This window comes from Prunus mume, linkage group LG2 (genome assembly GCF_029339155.1).
Source record: "Prunus mume cultivar Tortuosa linkage group LG2, ASM2933915v1, whole genome shotgun sequence".
NCBI classification, from domain to species: Eukaryota; Viridiplantae; Streptophyta; class Magnoliopsida; order Rosales; family Rosaceae; genus Prunus; species Prunus mume.
In genome coordinates, this window is record NC_142699.1 from 39,134,904 (window position 1) to 39,157,667 (window position 22,764).

The 22,764-nt window shown below is 35.8% G+C and overlaps 2 protein-coding genes and 1 non-coding gene across 3 annotated transcripts; 1 reads left to right on the plus strand and 2 right to left on the minus strand.

Annotated features, from left to right (window-relative positions):
- Nucleotides 1-1,427: 1,427 nt before the first annotated feature.
- On the minus strand, nucleotides 1,428-2,822 carry LOC148920299 (uncharacterized). The gene is made up of 2 exons (XM_089044588.1): nucleotides 2,306-2,822; nucleotides 1,428-1,774 (listed from the first exon to the last, which is right to left on the minus strand). Exons 1-2 carry the CDS (start codon nucleotides 2,820-2,822, stop codon nucleotides 1,428-1,430), a joined length of 864 nt encoding a protein of 287 aa, XP_088900714.1.
- A 5,803-nt stretch (nucleotides 2,823-8,625) lies between these two features.
- Nucleotides 8,626-8,732, plus strand: LOC148920300 (small nucleolar RNA R71). The gene has a single exon (XR_016124813.1). It is a non-coding gene; the product is annotated as a small nucleolar RNA R71 (small nucleolar RNA).
- Nucleotides 8,733-14,556: 5,824 nt separating this feature from the next.
- Nucleotides 14,557-19,781, minus strand: AT-HSFA5 (winged-helix DNA-binding transcription factor family protein). The gene is made up of 2 exons (XM_008224583.3): nucleotides 19,327-19,781; nucleotides 14,557-16,160 (listed from the first exon to the last, which is right to left on the minus strand). The coding sequence occupies exons 1-2, from the start codon at nucleotides 19,546-19,548 to the stop codon at nucleotides 14,931-14,933; spliced, it is 1,452 nt and encodes a 483-aa protein (XP_008222805.1). The 5' UTR covers nucleotides 19,549-19,781; the 3' UTR covers nucleotides 14,557-14,930.
- Nucleotides 19,782-22,764: the final 2,983 nt, after the last annotated feature.

Below are 22,764 nucleotides of genomic sequence, written 5' to 3' on the forward strand. Positions count from 1 at the left end.
AAGTCTCATTATAGTCAACACCTGGTTTCTGAGCATAACCTTTGGCTACTAGTCTTGCCTTATTCTTCTGTACTGAGCCATCAAGATTTAGCTTGGTCTTGAACACCCATTTAACTCCAATTATGGGCTTGTCAGTTGGTCTGTCCACCAGCTTCCATGTTGCATTTTTCTCAATCGTTGACAGTTCATCTTCCATGGCATTCATCCATGATTCATCTTTAGCAGCTTCATCAAATTTCTTAGGCTCCATGATGCAGAGATTGCATTGTGCTAGAACATCATCCAAGTTTCTCCATTTTAGTGGAGTGTGATCAAAGGCTTGAGAATTCCTCATGCTGCTACTTATGCCACTTGATGGTGCATAAGGAGATATCACTCTTGGTGATTGAATGTGATCATGACCCTCAATAGGTGCCTTTGGTGATGTAACTTCAGGTATCTTGAATTGCTCTTCATGACTGGACACAGATACAAGATTCTTAGGCATTGCCTTCCAATCCCAAGCTGCATTTTCATCAAACACTACATCTCTTGAGAGTAGAAGCTTCTTAGTGACTAGATCATACACTCTATATCCCTTTTCACATGTTGCATAACCCACAAATATCCCCTTGGTACTCTTTACATCTAGCTTCTGTCTCACCTTTCTTCGTATATGCACATAGCTCAAGCAACCAAAGATTTTAAGGGGTGCAATCCTTGGTTTTCTCCCATTGTATGCTTCAAATGGAGTCATGTCTCCAAGTGCTCTTGTAGGACATCTATTAAGTATGTAGACAGCTGTGTGTATAGATTCTGCCCACAAGTAGTAAGGTAATCATTTCTCATGAAGCATGGTTTTTGCCATTTCAACCACAGTCCTATTCTTTCTCTCCACCACTCTATTTTGTTGTGGAGTGTAAGCCATAGAGAGTTGCCTTTGACTACCTTCATCTTCACACAACTTGTTGAACTCACAAGATGTGAATTCACCATTTCTGTCACTTCTCAAACATTTCACTCTAAAGCCATTTTGCAGTTCTACCATGGCCTTGAACTTTCTAAAACAGTTCAATGTATCTAACTTGTATATGAGAAAGTAAACCTAAATCATCCTTGTACAGTCATCTATAAGAAGCATGAAGTACTTGTTACTAACTATAGATTCATTTTGCATAGGCCCACACAAATCCACATGAATTAGCTCAAGTGGGTTGCTTGCTCTCCATGCTTGATTCTTTGGAAACCACTCTTTATGTTGCTTTCCAAGTTGACATCCTTGACAGACTTCATCAACCTATTCTAAGTATGGAAGTCTATGCATCATTTCCTTTTCTTTGAGTTGGTTTAGCCTTTTGTGCCAAGTCCTTTTCAGATGTAGATGGCCTAGCCTTTTGTGCCAAGTCCAAGTAGAGTATGATACACTTGCTTTCAAAGCAATATGATCATTAGGTAATAATTCCAAAAAGATAGCATTTATTCTTCTTCATCTCCACTTTGATGACAAGACTGTCCAATGGGGAACTGTCAAAGATGTTGCACATTTTGCCCATAAATAGCAAATAGTGACTGTGCTCATCCATTTGTCCCACACTCAGCAAGTTCTCCTTCAACCTAGGTAGGTACATCACTTCTTTGATGTACTTTCTACTTGTCCTAGTGTCAATCACTAGAGTTCCTATTCCAGCTACATCCACAAGCTCTCTAGTGGGCATTTCTACCTTGCCAATCACGTTTGTTCTTATATCAACTAGCAGCTTCTTATCTCCAGTCATATGATTGATGTAACCACTGTCTATATACCATTCAACAAGTAACACTTGCTCCAGAAATGATACTATTGACATAAAACATATTTCCTGTCACTTCTACTTGTTTTACACAGTTAGCCTTCTGCACATTCTTACTTGCAGTGTATTCTCTAGCCCAATGTCCAAATTTTTCACAATTGTAACATTTAGGCTTTCCTTTATGCCTGCATTCAACAAAAAACACACTTTGCACTGTGGCTTTGCCCCTTCTTGATTCACTGATGGTGATGAACCCTGTGCAGAGCTAGTATGTTGAAACTTGGACTTTGATTCCCATGGCTTGCCCTTAGGATTCCAATTATTCTGGAATTTAGACGAACTAGACTGAGTGCCACCCTTGTTATGGCCTTTTGGACTTATAGAAAATGAGGCAAATGCCTTCTAAGTTGTATCAAGATTATGTAGCTCAAAACGTTGTTCTTGACTCTTCAATATTGCAATAGCCTCCTGCAGTTCTACAGTTTATAGACTTTTTGTATTCTTAGTCACTAGACAGATAGGATCATAAACCTTACTCGGATTAATCAGAACCTTTGGGACAAGCCTCCCATTAGAGAGAGTCTCACCAAAGGTTTTCATTTGGTTAATCAGCTCATTCAACCGAATAAGATAAACATATAGAGATTCATTGTCACGCATTCTAGTATATTCAAATTCACATGTGAGGTTTTGGAGTTTTATCGATCTCACGTGGTCACCACTGTGATATTTTCCATATAGCAGCTCCCATGCCATCTTAGTAGAATCAGCATTAGCAGTACGAGAGAAGATTTGGTTAGAAATAGAATTTTGAATTTTGCCCATAGCCTTCGCATGCTTCATGAAGATGGCGGCCATTTTTTCATCACCATCATCTTCTGAAGCTTCCTCAGTCTCCTTCTTCTTCTTTGAATCAGGGATTTGAATTCCCTTTTCAACCAGATTCCACAACCCATATGACTTGAATATGGCTACCATCTTGATTCTCCAAAACTTATAGTTCTCACCGGAGAAGATCGGAGTTCTTACTTCTGAACTTCCAGATCCAGCCATCTCTGATCTTAGGTAAGACACGAACAATCTGATTTTAGGTTTTGATAGAACTTTAGCAATTTCACAGAACCTTGATGGAGCTCTGATGTAGCTCGATTACATAGATTGAAAACGCCCAGACTCAATAGAACGAACCTGGCTCTAAGGCCATGTTAGTGTTTTTGTATTCTTGTTGGGTATTATTTATTCCATCTCTGATAGTAAATGGGTAAGTACTATTCAAGTTGTACCTAAGAAATCTGGCATAACTATGGTTGAAAATGATAAAAATGAATTGATACCTACTAGAGTTGTTTCAAGTTGGCACATGTGTACTGATTATAGAAAGCTAAATTCTGTAACCAGAAAAGACCATTTCCCTTTGCTTTTTATTGATCAAATCTTAGAAAAGGTCATGCAGTTTATTGTTTCTTAGATGGATACTCAGGTTAAAATCAAATTGAAATTGCCATTGAAGATCAAGAAAAAGCTACTTTTATAAGTCCTTTTGGTACTTTTGCTTTTCGTAGAATGCCTTTTGGACTATGTAATGCTCCTACTACTTTTCAAAGATGCATGATTAGTATTTTCAGTGATATGGTTGAGAAATTTCTTGAAGTTTTCATGGATGATATTTCTTCTTTCGGTGATTCTTTTGATAATTGCTTGAGTAATTTGGAAAAAGTATTGGTTCGATGCTAGGAGAAAAACTTTGTTTTAAATTGGGAGAAATGTCATTTAATGGTTTCTTTTGGAATTGTTCTTGGTCATATTGTTTCATTCTCTTCCTGCAATATTTGAAGTTGGTGTCGGTTCTTCTCTGCTTTCTTTGCCCTATCCTTTTTCAATCTTTTGATGGCACGCTGATAATCATCAACCAAATTCCTCTCTGCCGCCAATTGAGCTCTCAGTACTTGCACCTCATGAGATTTTTCAATGAGGCGATCCCCCACACTTGTGATAGATGCTGCACTTTGCACGCTCAGTGCCATGGCATCGCTCACTAACTAGTTGTCATCCCTCGTTCCCAGGACGTGCACATCCTTGGGAGTCACCAAACTCCTAGCAACTCCAATAGCAACTTCGTTGTAAAGGAGTAATGAATCATTAACTATCCATTAGACCTCGTGAGGAACCAAAGTAGAGCATCCAGACAGGTGCATCTCCTTGCCCCCATGTCTATATGGGTGGAGCTAGGTTGAGATCTAGAGATGATGGGAACGAAGATGCCATTATATTTCTGATTTCTTCTTCTTCTCTTTTCTCTCCTCTTCTTTTTTCTTTTTCCCCTCTCTTCTCTCTCTTCTTCATGGTTGTGATTTTATCATGCGTTCATTTTTTTTAGACAATTATCATTAGTAGAACTCCCTCAATCACGCGTTTCTCTTCTAACACAATTCCCTCGAGCTTCACACATAACTTTCTCTGGACGAACTTTCAACAAAGTTGTCATGACTTCCCAAGACGCAATTATGTTTGCTTGGGATGCATGCATGTGACTCACCATAAACAAGAAAGTTGTCGCTCTCCTATTGTACTCTCTTGGATTCACTTTGCGTCCCAAAAAGCATCGTTTTTGTCACTAAGGTCAAGGGTAAAGCGAGCATCTGTTCGTAAACAAATTTTAATTTTAATTTAAAAAAAAAAAAAAAAAAAGAGCAAATTTTCCCCACACATTTATTTTATTTGGTTTTTTAAACAATTTGTGTTTCCATTGAGATTTTTATTTTATTATTGAGTCTTTTTTTTTTCCCTTATTCCCCTTGGCAATTCCATATATTATATCTTTTGTGCTTCATGAATGGAATACTTTCAAGGTGAAACTGGAAAAGCATTTTTCAGGTAAGAAGTTTCTTTATCCTTTCTAAAGTTTTGCATTTGTTATGCTTTTATTTTAAATAAACATATTGAGGACAATGTGTCATTCAAGTTGGGGGAGTGGAATTAGTTATCGCAATTTGTTTCCAAGAGAGTCTCCCAAAAGAGAAGTTCAAATAATAATAATAATAATAATAATAATAAATTCTACGCTTGTTGTCATCACAATATATTTGCATTAAATTGAGATTTGATATTCATGCATGAATTTAAAATTAAGAACACTTGAGCGATACAATAACTCATCCAGTCTGTCTACACATTAGTTATTGTTTATTGTATCGCTCAGGTGTTCTAAATTTTAAATTCATGCATGAATATCAAATCTCAATTTAATGCAAATATATTTGGATGACAACAAGCGTAGGATTTTTTTTTGAACTTCTCTTTTGGGAGACTCTCTTGGAAACAAGTTGCGATAACTAATTCCACACCACCCCACACCACCTCCCCCCAAAAAAAAAACCTGAATGAAACATTGTTCTCAATGTGTTTATTTAAAATTAAAGCATAAAAAATGCAAAAATTTAGAAAGGATAAGACAAAGAAACTTCTTACCTGAAAAATGCTTTTCCAGTTTCACCTTGAAATTATTCCATTCATGAAGCACACCAGATATAATATATGAAATTGCCAAGGGAAAAAAAAAAAAAGGAAAAAAAAACAAGACTCAACAATAAAATAAAAATCTCAATAAAAACACACAAACAAATAAAACAAACAAAATCAAAAGGAAACACAAATTGGTTAAAAAAAAACAAATAAAATGAATGTGTGGGGAAAATGTGCTCTTTTTTAAAAAAAAATTAATTAAATTTTTTAAAACAAACAGACGCTCGTTTTACCCCCAACCTTAATGACAAAAATGACGTTTTTTTGGGACGCAAAGCAAATCCAAGAGAGTATAGTAGAAGAGCGACAACTTTCTCATTTTTGGTGAGTCACATGCATGCATCCCAAGCAAACATAATTGCGTCTTGGGAAGTCGTGACAACTTAGTTGAAAGTTCATCCAAAGAAAGTTATGTGTGAAGCTCGAGGGACTTGTGTCAGAAAAGAAACGCGTGATTGGGGGGTTCTACTGATGTTAATTGTCTTAAAAAAATGAACGCATGATAAAATCACAACCACACAGAAGAGAGAAAAGAGAGGAGAAAAAGAACAAAGAAGAAGAGAGAAAACAGAAGAAGAAGAAATAAAAAATATAATGGTGTCTTCCTTCCCATCTTCTCTAGATCTCAACCTAGCTCCGCCCATACAAACATGGGGGCAAGGAGTTACACCTATCTGGATGCCCTACTTTGATTCCCCACGAGGTCTAGTGACAGTTAACGATTCGTTACTCCTTTACAACGAAGTTGCTATTAGAGTTGCGAGGAGTTTGGTGACTCCCAGGGATGTGTGCGTCCTGGGAATGAGGGATGACAACCGGTTAGTAAGCAATGTCATGGCACTGAGCGTGCAAAGTGCAGCATCTATCACAAGTGTGGGGCATCGCCTCATTGAAAAATCTCATGAGGTGCAAGTATTGAGAGCTCAGTTAGGGACGAAGAGGAATTTGGTTGATGATTATCAGCGTGACATCAAAAGACTGAAAAAGGATAGGGCAAAGAAAGTAGAGGAGAACCGACACCAACTTCAAATATTGCAGGAATGGAATTAAAAGCTATCAAAGATGGTTAGTATTTATTCTAAAGACATTCCAAAGCAGTTGGAAGTCTTGGAGAACCGAGGAAAGCGCAAGCGAGATCACAAGAGGAGTTCAAGAGAGAAGCATTTGATCTTAGGAGGCTCAAGTGATGAGCCCCAAGAAGCGATGTGTGAAGACCCAAGAGAGGATCTTGAGAGGGCCAAACTGAAGTCTCCTGCTATGGAAAAATGAAGCTTCGATTTCGATGGTTTGGTGTTTTTTTTAAAATTATAAATAAATAAAAGTTTAAATTTTAGAAACTAAAAATTGCGAGAAATGATTCCACTTCCACCCAACATGAATGAAACATTGTCCTCAATATGAGCATGCATAATTCATTAAAGAGAGACAAATGATTATAATTGAGCAAGAAGAGATCACTTGAAAAAAAAAGAAACTCTTCAAAATATATCCTACATCTTGTTAGTATCCATAAAACATAAATAAATAAATAAAACACAAAAGGAAAAAAATAATAATAATACTAATACTAATAATTAAACTAAATACTCAACTAAAGATAGTTAGAAAATTCAATCATGATAAACAAGATTCTCCAAGTACAATCGTGTTATCCTGCAAAACAAAATTCTCCAAAAATGGTTTAAGGCGTTGACCATTAACTTTAAAACATTACCATTTTTTGGATCCTCAATCTCTACTGCTCCAAAAGGAAAAACTCTTGTAACCACAAATGGACATGTCCATCTGGAATGAAGTTTACCAGAAAAATATGCAATCTCGAATTATATAAGAGAACTTTCTATGATGGTTCAAAGTTTTTCCTTAAAATATTTCTGTCATTAAAAACCTTCATGTTCTCTTTGTAAATTCGAGAGTTTTCATCAGCATCATTCCTTATTTCTGCCAACTCATTCAACTGAAGCTTTCTATTCAAACTTGCATCATTTAAACCAAAATTAAACATTTTAATTGCCCAATATGCCTTATGTTCAAGTTCAATTGGCAAGTGACAAGCCTTACCGTAGACAAGTCTGTATGGTGACATCCCTGTGGGAGATATATATGTTGTACAGTATGCCCATAAAGCATCAATTAATCTCAAAGACCAGTCTTTATGGTTAGGACTCACAGTTTTTTCCAAAATTTGTTTTATCTCCCGATTAGCAAGTTCAACTTGACCACTTGTTTGTCGGTGATATGGGGTAGCGACTTGATGAGTGACACCATATTTTTTCATTAAAGCCTCAAAAGGTTTATTACAAAAGTGTTTCCCCCCATCACTTATAATAGCTCGAGGTGTTCCAAATCTTGCGAAAATGTTTTCTTTTTAAAAATCGCAAAACAGTTTTATGATCATTATGTCAACTTCAAGTTCAGCATGATCTAAAAATGATTTGACATCTTTAACAGTTTTTGGAACTGGCAATTTTGAAATCAACTCAATTTTAGCTTTATCCACTTCGATTCCTTTAGATGAAACAATATGACCAAGAACAATTCTAGAAGAAATCATAAAATGACATTTCTCCCAATTTAAAACAAAGTTTTTCTCCTGGCATTGAACCAATACTTTTCCCAAAATTACTCAAGCAATTATCAAAAGAATCACCAAAAACAGAAATATCATCCATGAAAACTTCAAGAAATTTCCCAACCATATCACTGAAAATACTGATAATGCATCTTTGAAAAGTAGCAAGAGCATTACATAGTCCAAAAGGCATTATACGAAAAGCAAAAGTACCAAAAGGACATGTAAAAGTAGTTTTTTTCTTGATCTTCAATGACAATTTCAATTTGATAATAACATGAGTATCCATCTAAGAAGCAATAAAATTCATGACTGGCTACCCTTTCTAAGATTTGATCAATAAAAGGCAAGGGAAATGGTCTTTTCTAGCTACAGAATTTAGCTTTCTATAATCAATGCACATGCGCCAACTTGAAACAATTGTTGTAGGTATCAATTCATTTTTATCATTTTCAACCATAGTTATTCCAGATTTCTTAGGTACAACTTGAGTAGGACTTACCATTTACTATCAGAGATGGAATAAATAATACATGCATCTATTAATTTCAACACCTCAGTTTTAACAACATCTTTCATGATTGGGTCTCAACTGAACTAGGGACAATCCATTGATGAGCTTTTTCAGCAATTTCATCCAAAAATTATAGGGCATCATCATGGTCTTTTTGCATAAAATTTTCCTTACACATAGGCTCAACAAATTGGCGATCATGAGGGGGAAGTCCCTCATAGATATGACTAGCAAGATGCTAGTTTTCAAAGCCATGGTGTGGGCACAAATTCAAAAGCTCTTTAAAATTTTCCCAAGTTTGATATAAAGTTTCGTTTTCCTTCTTAGAGAAATTGGAGATTCTTTTCTTAAGAGCAATTGTCTTGTGATTAGGAAAATATATGCTAAAAAATGCTTGAGTCATCTCCGCCCAAGAACCTATTGACCTAGCCCTTAATGAATATAGCCAACTTTTCTCTTTTTCTTTTAAAGAAAATGGAAAAAACTTTAACCTTATGAAATTAATCATATCAAGTTGACCATTGTAAAAGTGCCAACAGCCTCTTCAAATTCCCTAACATACACGTAAGGATTTTAACTTTCCATACCATGAAAAATTGGTAGCAATTGGATCATTCCAGGTTTGAAATCATAATTTGGCATTTTATGTGGAAACATGATGCATGAAGGATTTGGTGCACGAGTAGGATGCAATAATGTCTCTAAAGTTCTTGGTGCAACTACTTCTCTCTTATTTTATTATTCACAATATGAGCATTAACCTCTCATTCATTATTCAGAATTTCTTGTTCATTATTTACAATTTATGCCATGCTTTCAGATTTGTCAGATGTTTCAGTTGAAGAAGTTGAAGTAGAATGTTCTAAATTAACAATTTCAATCTTTTTAACAAATCTTCCTAGATGATCTCTAGGTCGCATAAAGAAAATTAAAAAAATTATATATATTAACAATGAGATTAGTTTGGAAAGAGTGTACCAGATGTGAAGAATTTCACATAACCAGCAAACCTCTGACCAAGAGGATATCTGTACTATTTGACAAGCCGCTCCTCGGCAACAACGCCAATTGATTTGTATCACTTTGCCAAGCGAATGTGTCGTATAGCAGTGTAGCTCGAAAGTCCAAGTGTCGTATCCACATAGAGCGGTGTAAATAAAATAACAGAGTTGAAAAAGATCAATTGTGATTGAGAAATAGATTTAAACATGATTTGATTTAAAGAAAATTTAATTCATTAAAACACTAAGGCATTGGGGTTCCACTTTTAACATAAGCATGCAACTCTTATTAACTTGACCCGCAAAATATTTTCCATTGTAGTTGTTCAAAATTGCTAAAGCTCTTTTTAATTTTCTTTAGAAGTATTCTAAGCATAACTTGTACCATTGGCAACAAACTATCAAAAAATAATCTTCATCGAAATTCTATTAATCTTAGTAATTATCTCCTCTTTTAAAAGCATGAAAGTTTTTACTACACAATGGGAAAAACATGATTGAACCCATGAAATAGATTATCAAACATTCATCAATTAATTAAAAAGAAAAAAACTACAAATTCCATTTGAACAAAAACTACAAATTCACATCAAAGCTTAAGTTTGGATCAAACTGTTCTCATATTAAAAGCTTTCTCCCTAGCCTTGGTGTGTGTTTTGAAGCTTAAAGACTTCTCTATTTATAGGGCTAAGAAGGAGAAACATCATGATGGATTCCAGCACCATCATTCCTATTTTAATGTAATACCTAACTCCCCCTTCATCTTGCCTATGTTGGTGTGGTTGGCCACAATTCCATTGTTGAATTTTTTCTCTTTTTCTTCCTTTCCTTATGGCTTTCATCCTCTTTTTAGTTAATTGGCATTGAATTTGAGCTTCTTTGGAGTGGATGACACCTCACAAGCATGTGAATTCAATTTCTTCTTTCTTGCTTCCATACTTCTTTTGGCAGTGTGGCACGTCATGCATTCTTTTCAATTCTTTTCTTCTTGTGCTAGTTGCACTTCTTCCTTCATCATCATTGCTTCATAGATATGTTGAAGTTATTTAATTCGCCACTAGCATATTATCTTTGGGTGACACACTTCTTGGCATGCAAATTGAGTTGGTTTTCATAGCACACAAGCCTACATAGGAAGTCATTGATCAAAGTTAATAAACTAACATTAAACCAATTTGACCAAGTACAAATATAAATGCATAAGATTATTTAATTACCCATTATAATTGCTTTTAAAATTAAATGTTAAGGGAAATAAACATGTATTATTGTAATATTATCATGAATCTTAGCCACATATCTATCTATTCTAGGATCACTACACGTGGCTTATTTCAGCCTTACATTTTGGAGCCTTACACTTGCCATTCTAAGAGATTAAGTGCATTCACTATTATCATTCTAGGCTTATACTTATGCAATTTGCTTATTACTTACAGTTTTATAGCTGTACATGCTGCCCAAGCTTTTTTTTTTTCTTTGGGATTATAACTTCTTTGAATCAGTCTATTTCAGGGGCGGTCCTATACCTAGGGCAAGGTAGGCTGCTGCCTACCTCAAAATTTTCAAAAATAAAAAAATGCCCCTATAGAATAGGCCAACCCATGTGAAACATTCAAACCATTGCCCACTCAAAAAGTAAGCCATATGTATGCATAACCTAAAATTTCTCTTCTCTTTAATTATCTCCTCTTTAATTATCTTCTCTTTAATTTCCTACCCCCAAATTTTAAGATTTTGTATATGACAACATTGAATTTAATATATTCTAAATAGGTTAGAAAATGTGTTCTAATCTATTCTAGAGTTTACTTAATAATGAATTATAATTTGCTGACTTTGTTGAAATTAATTAGGTCTTTGGTTTTTGGAATTTTATTGAGATGTTTGATTTGACATTGGTATTGTTGAGATGTTTTGATTTGCTGTTGGTATGTTGATGTTTGATTAAAGGCATTGATGTTATTATGAGAATTTATTTGATTTTTTGTTGGGATGTTGGATTAAATAGGTTATCTTTTTGTTATGTCAGATCACAATCCGAACCCCAAGAAAATAAAAAATTTGTTGGAGATTTTTTTTAAAGAAAAAGAAGGTTTTTTTCTTTTTTCGCTATACTTTTATTTATATATATAGAGATGCATTTGAGGGTAAGACTTATTATGCCCTCCTACTAGGTGTATATTTTTATGTTTATTAATGAGTTCACTTATAACCTCGAGTTTTTAATGTAAGTTTCGCCCAGTTGGATTTCAAATCTTGGATCAGCCACTGGTCTATTTAAGCCTAAAGTACATTGAAAGTTCTACAATTATAATTAATCTGTTTGACAAAGTAGAAGAGATGCATGCCTGAATTTCATAAACTTTGAAACAGTTATACAGATTTGTTTTCAATGTATGTTGGAGAGGGTGAAGCTTTCCTGCGCAATACCTTTCATATTGCTCGCGTTGCAGCACCCAGCATAATATTCATTGATGAGTTTGACGTTGTTGGTGCCAAAAGGTTAGTAACTTAGCATGTTGCAGTTTGGGATTAATCCGCATATTGATGATTTGTTAATTTTGTGTATTGGAACAAGTACACTTAATCTAATGAGAATTTCCATGATGAACTCCTACTTACATACAAGTCCCATAACTTTTTCGCTTAACTTAAATGGGCAGAGGTGGGAGTTTAACAACAGCAGTATCGTCGTTGGAGAAAGGATTTGTGGTTGTGAGTCTTGGGCAAGTGTGGAATTTGCACTACTTTGAGAAGCAATTTTCCGAAACTTGGAAAATATTGTCTCTCTACAAGGACTTCTCATGCACAAAATGCAGAACAAACCCAACACCAATGTATACCAGCCAGTAGCTACTACTGTTGGAAAAACAACAATCAGTGACTAATTAAAACAATTATATAAATAGAATTTATAATAAACCGTAATACAGAATACAATATAGACAATAAATGAAACTGACTTGAATTCGAGATAGAGACTTGCAGATTTGATGCAATGTCCTAAAGACAGTAATTTCCCCATTCTCGGTGCTTGAAGTTTTACAGGTGACTGCCTCCCAGAAATCAACTATCTGTATTCTAAGCTCTAGCACTCGGACTTAGAATATGGCGAACGTTGTTTGTTTTCCTCTCAGACAAGATGAAATGCTTGTGAATGCTTTTTCTGTTTTGAACGTATGAAGCCTTGTTTGATTTAAATAAACTTATGAAACCTTATCAGAAGAGTCACAACTGTTAGAAAACAGTTAATAAAACTAATCCGAATTAATAAAAAATTATTAATTTGAAACCCAAAAAATAATTTTAGATAGTATCCCAAGGCCCAAGGCCCATCTTTTTTACCATTAAATATTATATATTTTTATATAATATTCAAAGCCCAAATCGTTTTTGAAGCCCAAATTGCTTCCACTTACTTACTTCCATTTATTAAGTGTCACACTTCCACACTTATAAGGACCTCACTCTTTCTACTTTCTACCAATGTGGAACAAAGGTTCTTGAATTTCATTCAAACTTCCAAACTACCTGAAAGAGTTGGGTTTAACTAAGTAGCTGGTGTCTTGAGCTTTAGTTTTCTGCTTTAGGTTAATTTGTTTCGTGATGAAAATAGTACAATTATTTTTGGGACAAAATTATGCACCATACAAGAAGGTTTTAGGACCATATTATTCGTTACTGCGTATAGAGTTTTTTTAAAATAAATTTCATGTTCGTCTATATAATGAAAATAATAGGATTAAATATTTTAAATCGAAACCTTACCCTATATGATTAGATGATGAAGAGCCCATTATGTAGCTCAGCTCGCTGTAGACGTGTTTCAGGTGAAAGTCTTGTGGGAGGAATCTCATTGCTTTCTGCTGATGTGATGCCCTCAAATGCTTGTGTGTGAAATAATTTTACTTTCCATTCAATACATAAATTAGGTTTTTACAAATAAGTCCATTTTATTTTTTGCATGACATATCTATATAGAGCCTGTTCGGAGAGAAGAACTCAAAAGTAATCACTTGTTATTTTCTAAGAACCAATTAGAGAATGACAAGTGATGAGCAAAAAAAGAAGAAGAAAGAAAATGACAAGTGACTGATTTGGGTTTTTCTCTCCAATTAGACTGTATAATAGTTTTTTTGGGTATAATATACCATGTTAAAATGAGCCTATTTTTAAAAAGCCCTAAATAAATAAAAGGCTGTGAAAGGGGAGATGTGGAACATTTTTGCGTTAACCTTCTCTCCTCTACGAATGTATGCACGAAGATTTGCGAAAAATGACTGAAGGACACGAGGCTTTGTTTTAATACTTCGTTTCTATCATTAGCTCCCAAGCTCACTAGTACGAGATACCCGACAATTGAAAGCTTTCTACAACATCGAGAATTTTATAGTAAGACATAGGCCCTTATCTAAGGACCATATATAACCATATATAACGCCCTCACACGCATCCAAATTGTCTTATCAGATTCGAGTGTACCATTTTTCTTAGCTGTCGACTCCAGCTCACATGAAATTTTAATCGGAAGAAGATTAGATACCAGAGGTATTCGGAGATGACAGATTTGAATACTGTACCTCGGGTTATTCTCTTAACCAACTCAACTCTAAGCGTGGACGAAGATTTGAGGAATTGTTAAGAGATTGCAAAATCTAGATAAACCATAATATCCAGAATCGAAATTTAGACAACGAAAATTGAAACTAATCAATACAAGCGGGGCATTTTATTTTACTTTTAATCTTTAAAAAAAAAAAAATTGTTTCATGCAGTCTAGGTTGAAGTGGGGAAATAATGGAGCTTGAATATAAAACACAATGCCTGCCTGCATAACCGTGGAGAAGAAAATTATGGAAATGGGGACATTTTAATCAGTCATTCATCCATTGCACCTCACGCAGTATTTGCATCTATAGTAATACAATGTCATGAAAGAAGTGAAAAGCTAATGAAGGAAAGTAGAGCAGAGACGACAATAAAAGTAATACTAAAACTGAAAACAAAGATATAATTGATGGATCATTAAAACTTCAAATTTTAGCATATCCTCAATATTGTTTCCATAGAAGCCTAAACCAAAAAATGGATTCAGTATGAATTAATAGATCATCTCAGATCACCAACTTTCAGATAAACTCGTTTTTCTAGGACGCCACTCAATGTAAGCAAAACTTTAGCACCCGAAACAGATACATCTAGCATAGAATAACAGGTTAGTACGCTTCTTTCCAACAAGTGCAGCACTTAAATATACAATCTTATGTCAGATTAATTGTAAATTGCCTAACTAGTTACAAGTTAGAAATCTATTACCATGGAAGAAATGTGTGTTGTTGCAAGTTACAACATATGCATTAACATCACACTGCTAACGCAGCCAGTGATGACTAAGAACTAATTGCATTTTGGCATGAACTTATCCAAACCAGTAACAGGCAAGGTTATTTCAAGTTTCAGATCTTCTGAAATCTGAATCATACAAAGCATGGGAAGCAAGGGGAGAGCTTTTTTGAACCTGGTTCAGGGCTTCACCATAACTGCAGTACTCAAAGAGTGAGTGTTTCAGCATCCTTGGCACTTCTGGACATTCCGTGGCCTAGCCTTCCATCATCCTGCTCATCATATGGATTTCCCCTATAATTAGAACTTGCTTCTTCATTTTCTGAACAGCCAGGTCTTTCAGTTAGGAACTGTTCCCAGAAAACATCATTTACTCTAACTGGAGCAGGTGGAGGCCCTTGATTGTTATTTGTGGCTTCTTGGGAGCAAGTTTTATGCATGTCTTCATCAGCTGGATTTTTGTTTGTAAAGGCTCTTATATCTGATTCCTTGCCAATGGCATTTAATCCTGATGCTAGGGATTTGCTGATATCCTGACCTACTTGGGGTATTGTAGCAGAATGAGGACTACTATTGACTTGCAACGGGGAAGATGCTAGAGTGAGCTTTAATTGGCAGGATATCTGGCCATCACCTTCTTCGTTAGAAGACAAACCTGGCTGCAGCGAATGAAGTCTCGGGTTCCCAACAGTTAGTGCTTTTCGTGATAACAACGAATCCATTTTGAATGCAAAAGATGTTCCAGTATCTGAAAGTTCTAAGGTTTCAGGTGCAAATAAAAGGCCTTCTGTTCTTTTCTGTACACCTTTAAGTTCTTCAGATATTTTCCTAGTTGGACTATACCCATCTTCATTAGAACTCTGTGTGCTGCGTGAAACCAGGTTAATGTCTGAAACAGCTGGTGATAATTCTAGTCTCAGTTTACTTGAAAAGTCTTGGTGGAAAATATTCCCAAACTCAGATCTGGAACTACTTTGGTTATCCACAAAACTATTCTCCACAACTGGCTGTAGGTGATCAACATCAGGCAATCGCCTTTTCTTATTACATGCTGAGAAATCCATAGCTTCGATTTTTCTAGTGAGATGTTCAACAAAAGTAGGGTTCTGAACATTCTTATCTAAGAATTTCAGCAAATCCTTCTGCCGTTGTTCCATGGAATTCACCCGCTGTGTTAGGTCTTCCAACTGCAGCTTTGCATCAGATCGCTGCTGCTTGAACCTTGAAATATTTGCCTCTAGTGTGGCTTTATCATGCGAAAGCTTCTCTATTTCGTCATCAAGAGCCGCTCTCTCCGGATCTACCATAGAACCTTGAGGATTACTGTGGCTGTGGATGGGTTTTCTGCGGTGGATATTCTTAAGAAGATGCTTTTGATCTTGTATGAAGTCTTCATTAGCAAATTCCCATCTCTCTGGATCAATCTTTCGAAATCCCTGTGACAAATTTATGTCCCAACGTATTTAGTTACATTATATTGAGACTCAGTTCCGCCATGTAAAAACAGCGATCAATTAGAGATGATACAAAATTATGCACAATGTATTTGAAAGTGGGTGAGCGGGGGGAATATTGAAAATATGATTCATGCGAGAGATAAAACTCAATGAACAAGAAATGAATTCCTCAATTATGAGTTGCTCACCATAAGCCATGGAACATATCAAGAAAATTCATGCATTGGAAAACACAACCGAGGAAGGCCCTATAGTTAAATCAAATATATTACCTCCATGAAAAATACATCTCTTTCGTTAATACATGCAAATCCACATTATAAAAACAAAGAAATCAGAGGACTTCAATAAATACAATGCAATGTAGCAACTGCACAGAAAAAGAAAAAAAGAAAAAAAATATACTTTATTTGAGAAATTGTAAAAGGGTGCCATTTGGCATTATGTTGGAGCACATTTTTTTGCTGTTTGATGTTAAATATGACATAACATGAAATTATAGAAAAACACTGAATATGCTCTAAGCAAGAAAGTTGTGAAACTTTAGATCTGTCCCTGCACATAAAATCTTATAACACACACAAGACTCAATTCTAAAAACTGTTTTGATTCAGACTCCTAGGGAAATAACCATCAAAACCATAACACTCGTCATCCATTGTCACATTCCAGGCCTAAACGTTAAAAATCCTAAAATTGCAAAATCTAATAATTTGAAAGAAAAATATCAACGTTCTGCCTTCAACTTGGTGCACAACCCAAACGCAACTATGGATGGCCCTAAGAAGGTAAAGAGACTGAAAACAAAATCATCAAAGTAATATTTAGCAACAGTTATATCAATTAGATAGTACTTGCTTTTAAGTTCTCAAAAGACGATTTCTGCTCAAAATTCCACTTTCGGTGATTTGGTATTAATTAATGCTGACTACGAAGAGACTATAATATGTTCCTAAATGTCCAAAGTACCATGGAGTTGATGGTAAATAGGATTGACAAACAAATTAAAGGTAGTGCTAGTAGTGGATAAAACAGGAGGATCATACTACTTTCAAGTTTCATAGTCAAATAATTCTTAATGGTTAAGTGGACACATTAGAAGCAATTGAAACTTCAAAATATTGTTCAAGCTCATTGGTTAGGTATTCAACTGTAAGAAAACTGGTCAACTAACTATATACAAATTGAGCATTAGTAATCTCACATGTAGGAAAATACCATTCATTTTATTTTACAAATAAATAAATAAATAAATAAATATACTGTGCAGATGTCCGGACGTTATTACTGTGTAGACGCCATGTATTTTCTACTACCCCTCCCTGTTTTCCTCCCTATTTACTATGGAATCTGCGCAGTAATAAAGTGTGGACATCCGGATGAGAGAAAATAAATATATATATATACACACACATATGTATTGAAACTTTTGCCACAATGTAGCAATCAACCTAAAGCAAGGTCGTTCATATGTTTTATATGGAAACACTTGGATATGAAAAAACGGTGCACTGCATTTTGTTTTCAGACTAAAGATGGCCTGGCACATTTCACAAGCAATGCATGTCGAAAAAATACTTAGAAAGCTTCATAACACAAATGTTTGATGAGCAAGACTTTCTATACATATCGAAACAAACACAAATTAATCACTAAAAACAGTGAAATCTCTTTGTGAGGATGCTAATTTTTTATTTACTTTAATTGACTCTTACTTAAATTAGGGCATTTTTCAAGGCATCAAGACACTCATCTTTCAAAACTCCTTGCCTTTAATCAAGGTCAGTTAAGTCAAATTTGCCTCTTATTCCAGTTAAAATACTTCCCTAGCAGCAAAAAACAATTGCTTCAAAAAATTTCAGCTCCCATCCTAGTGTCATGGCCCATATAGTTTTCCCTTGCAATACCAGCATTTTAGAAGATACATTACCTGAAGTCTTGTCTCATCTTTCAATGTTGGATATCTAGGATATGAAACAACAGAGTACCCCAAGCCCGTCTGCACATTTTGTTGACACATTCCTGATAGCTCCACAGTAGCCCTTCCTCCAGTATCCAATGGCTTACCATCATGACCATACATAATGATGCATCATAATCTAGCCTACAGGTCGACCCTTTCCTGGACTCTAACCTAGTTGCATGGTGAAAGTGCTCTGATACCAAATATCATGCCCTAAAACCTACAAAATCAAACTGCAGGGAAGGCCGCCCAAGAGCTCATATGTGGTCCCAAAATGTTCCACTTTTCAATGTGGCACATTTGGGACATGACACCTTAGCCACAGCATGGCCTTCACATAAGCTCTTCTTGCTTGAAAACCTCAACAGGCAGCCAAAACCCCTTCAATAATCCAAATTTCATATGTATCGCTAAAGATTTGGTAAAGGTTTTATGGTTGAAAGCAATATCTTTTTTCTCAAACTGGAAAAAGAAAAAGAAAACCAAGAACTTTCTGTACAGTTTGGTTGAGCCAGACTAAGAAATTCATTGAACACTTTGAATGAGCCCCACCTAAAAGGTCCCTGTTTTTTCTTCCATATTAATGAAAAACAAATTTTTATTGGAACCAATAAGAAAATACAAATTACATTCAAAATTGGCAACATATTCACTATAAAAAAATTCAGCTCAAAACCATAAACACCATACAGGAAGGGTTAAAAAACAATTAAATACAAGCTAAAAAAAACTGCTTGACAATCTGCAAAAACAGGGAAAAAAACATGATCTCCCTAAACTCAGAACTACCGAGCACCTGGAATTTCTTAAAAATGCTAGTACTTAGAAACCGAAAAAAAAGAAAGAAACCAAACAATGATTCAGCTTAACTACGGAGTCTTCTAAGTTGATATTCAATAGCAATACTCAACTAATATTAAAAATTATTAATTTTTTCGGTGAACTACTAAAATTCAAAATTTGCGGTTGCTGTAAGTCATCTGTATGGATTTTGTTAAATACTATGTATACCAGTTTTTGAACCGGTAATTTACAATCACCCAAACACAAAATTAGTAAAACACGAAAATTTTGCAGGCTACATCCAAACAAAGGAAATTGGGAGGAAAATGCTCGATGCTTTCAATTTTTCAAGAATTTAACAATTCACCTAAATCAAATCTTAAAAGGGAAGAAACTTACGTATGTATTGAGCTGACGAATGAAGCTAGAGAAGTTGTTGTGCTTGAAATAAGTGGGGAGCAGAAGCCGAGCGAACTCCGGCGGGTTCCAAACGATGAAACTCTTCTTGTTCGTGCTCCACGACACGATCTCGTCTGTCGCTGAATCATCCACCATGTCGTACGTCTTCAGCAAAAACGGCGCCGGACCGCCTCCTCCGCCCGCCGTCGAAGCTCCTTCCATTATGGGCGCTCGGGGTCAGGGTTTGGGCGGACCCGAATCCGATTGGAACGTTCGAGAGAAATAGGAAAAAAATTGACGACAGGTGGATGAAGCGAGAGTCTACGCTGGAGAAAGAGAAAGAGGAGAGAATTTAGAACGCTCGGGTCGAGACGCGACGGTTGCCAGAGTTGACTTGAAAACATACGGCCTTAAAATGTTCGTTTTCGGTAGCACGTCAGCATTCAAAATACAGCAAATACTGTTATACTTACATACCCTTGAAATATTAGATGTTTCATCATCTAACGGTTATAAATGCGTTGGGTTATTAGGAGCAATAGTCCTTGAATAATAGCCCGAATTGTATTTTGACTCTTCAATTTCTAAAATGGTTGTTGTGGCCCTCTCTAAATTTGCTTTTGTTAACAATTGAGGTCATGTCGTAAATTCTGTTAGTTTTTGTGTTAAATTTCTTAGTAAAAAATGAAAATTGCTTGGTTTTTAATTTAGCTTGATTTTTATCTCTTTTCACCACCACACCGCCCAACCACCCATGGCCATACCACCAACCATAACCCACACACTCAAATCCACAACCCACCCTAGCCACTATCTTCCCCGACCCAGCACAACCAACACCAGCTCTTACAATTTGATGTAGAATACATGGTCGAGTTGATCGAGGCTCAGTTGGATAGGCGCGCACGTTGTTGCGGCAACAAAGTCCAATCTGTGCAAGTATGGGCTCCGAGCTCAGAATCGGACCCATAACCTATCGTTTCGAAGAGAACTATGTGACAAGTGCAACTCAATCAGTTTCAACATTTAGCATATTTTTGGAAACTTTTGCTATTTTAGCTAAATTCTATCATTTACTTTGACTTTTCAGCATTTAAAGTTTTTAGAATATTTTTGGAAACTTTTGTTATTTTCCTTTTTGTTTTCTAATTAGCTTTCCAAGCAAATCTAGGGGTTTCTCATTAGCTTTCCAAGCAAGTCTAGGTTTCTGTTGTATAAAAGGAATGTGTTGGAGTATCTTGAATCATTCATCTTATTTTCTATCAATATATTTGAGGTTTATTTAATTTCTCTTGCAGATTCCAGTTTGCTAGTGGATTCTAACATGTTACTTGTAAGGTTATTATTCGATCTCTCTATTCCCTTATATCTCGTTGCTTCAGTTGGTATCAGAAAAGGCATTGCCTCACTCGAAGTGCCTCCAATGGTGCGTTTAGATGGAGAAGATAAGATTCGTGGAGACGGAGAACCAATCACTCTTGATGAATTCAATACAGCCATCAAGGGTCTACGTCAGATGATCCTGAACTTGGGAAACCAAACACGACTAGACGAAGATAGAGGAGAAGACCGGTGTAACAAATGGCGGCCCTTACGACACCCTTGTCAGGAAGATAGTGATGTAGAGTCGGAGGAAGAAATTTCTAATGATCACGCCCAACCTAATAACCAACGCCAAGAAGACTATCGCATAAAGACTAAAATTGCATATTTCAATGGGCACCTACAAGTTGAAGATTTCTTAGATTGGGTTGTTGAAGTGGAGAAGTTCTTTAAACTTATGAAAGCCCCCGAGGAGAAGATGGTGAAGCTAACAGCTTTTCATCTCAAAGGAAGTGTTGCAATGTGTATTAGATGTATGCCCTAAAAGCCAATCATTAGATGAAATCTTTCATGGAAACTCCGTTTAAACCAATTCTTTAGGTTAACACAAAATGGCAAATAAGTCAACATAGGTAACGGTCCATGCCCGACCATTGACTTATTTGACAAGTCCATGGATTTATGAGATAAGGAAAGTGATCTAAAGAAGTTAGATGCAAAGGGACCTTTCCTTATAACTCAAAAAAAATTTGTTCTCAGTCATAGGATCGTTCAATTGGGCATTGACAAACCTCAAAGATTAGTACACACTCTATCTACTCAACCAGAAGAATGACTAGTCTCGAGTTATTTGTGTGTAGACATTGAAGTAAGTTCGTAGGTGCTTACTAGGGAGTGAGTTCACTAAACGCGATCAAACTAAGGAATCTTGTATGAAGTTCCACTTGCATGTCAAACAAGATTTCTTCGGTTGTAATAATGCAAGGTTAATCCTTAGATTTAAGGCACCATGGTTGCCTTATAAATGAATAGTCGGTCTTTGATTGTATCATAAGGTTGAGCTCATCCTTGGGCTCGTTTCAAGGTAACGTCGGGATCTTCGACAAGTCCATAGAGGCAAGTGAGTGTTCGATAAAGGATCTCAACTTTTAGAAAAAAGGAAGAGAATGTTCTAAGATATGATTCAGGAATCTCTGATTGGAGTCAGAGTGCAATTGAGAAATAATCTTCCAATTATGCTCATTGAATCATATAGCCAATAGAGATCACGTTAGGGATTTGACAGGAAATTCCGTATCCTATTAATGAGATCAATAACATTGTGAAGAGAATGATTGAATTGCATTGTAATTCCAACTAAATGGGTTCTCCTAATATATTCTATATTAGCTTGGGTAACTGTAATATGTTGCTAGACGTCACTCACTGTTTGTGGAAGCCTTGAGGACATTCCGTAATTGGGTCCTCACAAAGGGAGAATTAAAAATGGGAGTTTTTAATTCACAATCGATAAAAGAAAGAGTTCATGATCGGCCACCACGGCCTCATTAATTAGAACCTAATGGATTAGACACCTATAAGCTTATGTTTTGGATAATAATGGAAGATGACAAGATCAACAGTTAAGTCAATTAATTAATTTGATTAATTGATTAAGAGAATTAATTAAAGAGTTAATTACGTTGAAATAGAATGGGCCTAATTATAGTTTAAGAAACTAAAGGCCCATGGGATTTTAGCAAAGAGGTCTTGAGAAGAATCAAGTGGGACAAGTTGGACCAAGAGGCCCAAGAGAAAACCCAGCCCTCTTATGTTATCCAAATGGAGAGAGAGGAGGAGAACCTTAGGGTTCTCCCATGTTTTCTATATATTCACCACTTAGCTCATCTTTCTCCTTATTTAAGTCCTGCAAAGGTAAGGAGGAAGTAAGAGAAAACATCAAATCTCTATTCTTAAGATAAAATTGATCCCAAGAGAAGTGTTGCTAGCACCACATACTTCTATTGCGTATCATCTTCATTCCAAAGAGAAGGCTTGGTGTGGAGACTTTGGAGGCCACTACTTTGTGGCTTGGAGGAAAAGCAGAAAGTGGATCCTACCACCATCACCGAGTGG

Coding starts and splice junctions, on each gene's coding strand:
- AT-HSFA5 (XM_008224583.3), bottom strand. CDS start 19,548: ATGGAAGGAGCTTCGACGGCGGGCGGAGGAGGCGGTCCGGCGCCGTTT. Junction 16,161..19,326: donor TTCGTCAGCTCAATACATAC/GTAAGTTTCTTC, acceptor AATTTGTCACAG/GGATTTCGAAAGATTGATCC.
- LOC148920299 (XM_089044588.1), bottom strand. CDS start 2,822: ATGGCTGGATCTGGAAGTTCAGAAGTAAGAACTCCGATCTTCTCCGGT. Junction 1,775..2,305: donor AAAGGTTCTGATTAATCCGA/GTAAGGTTTATG, acceptor AATGGTATATAG/ACAGTGGTTACATCAATCAT.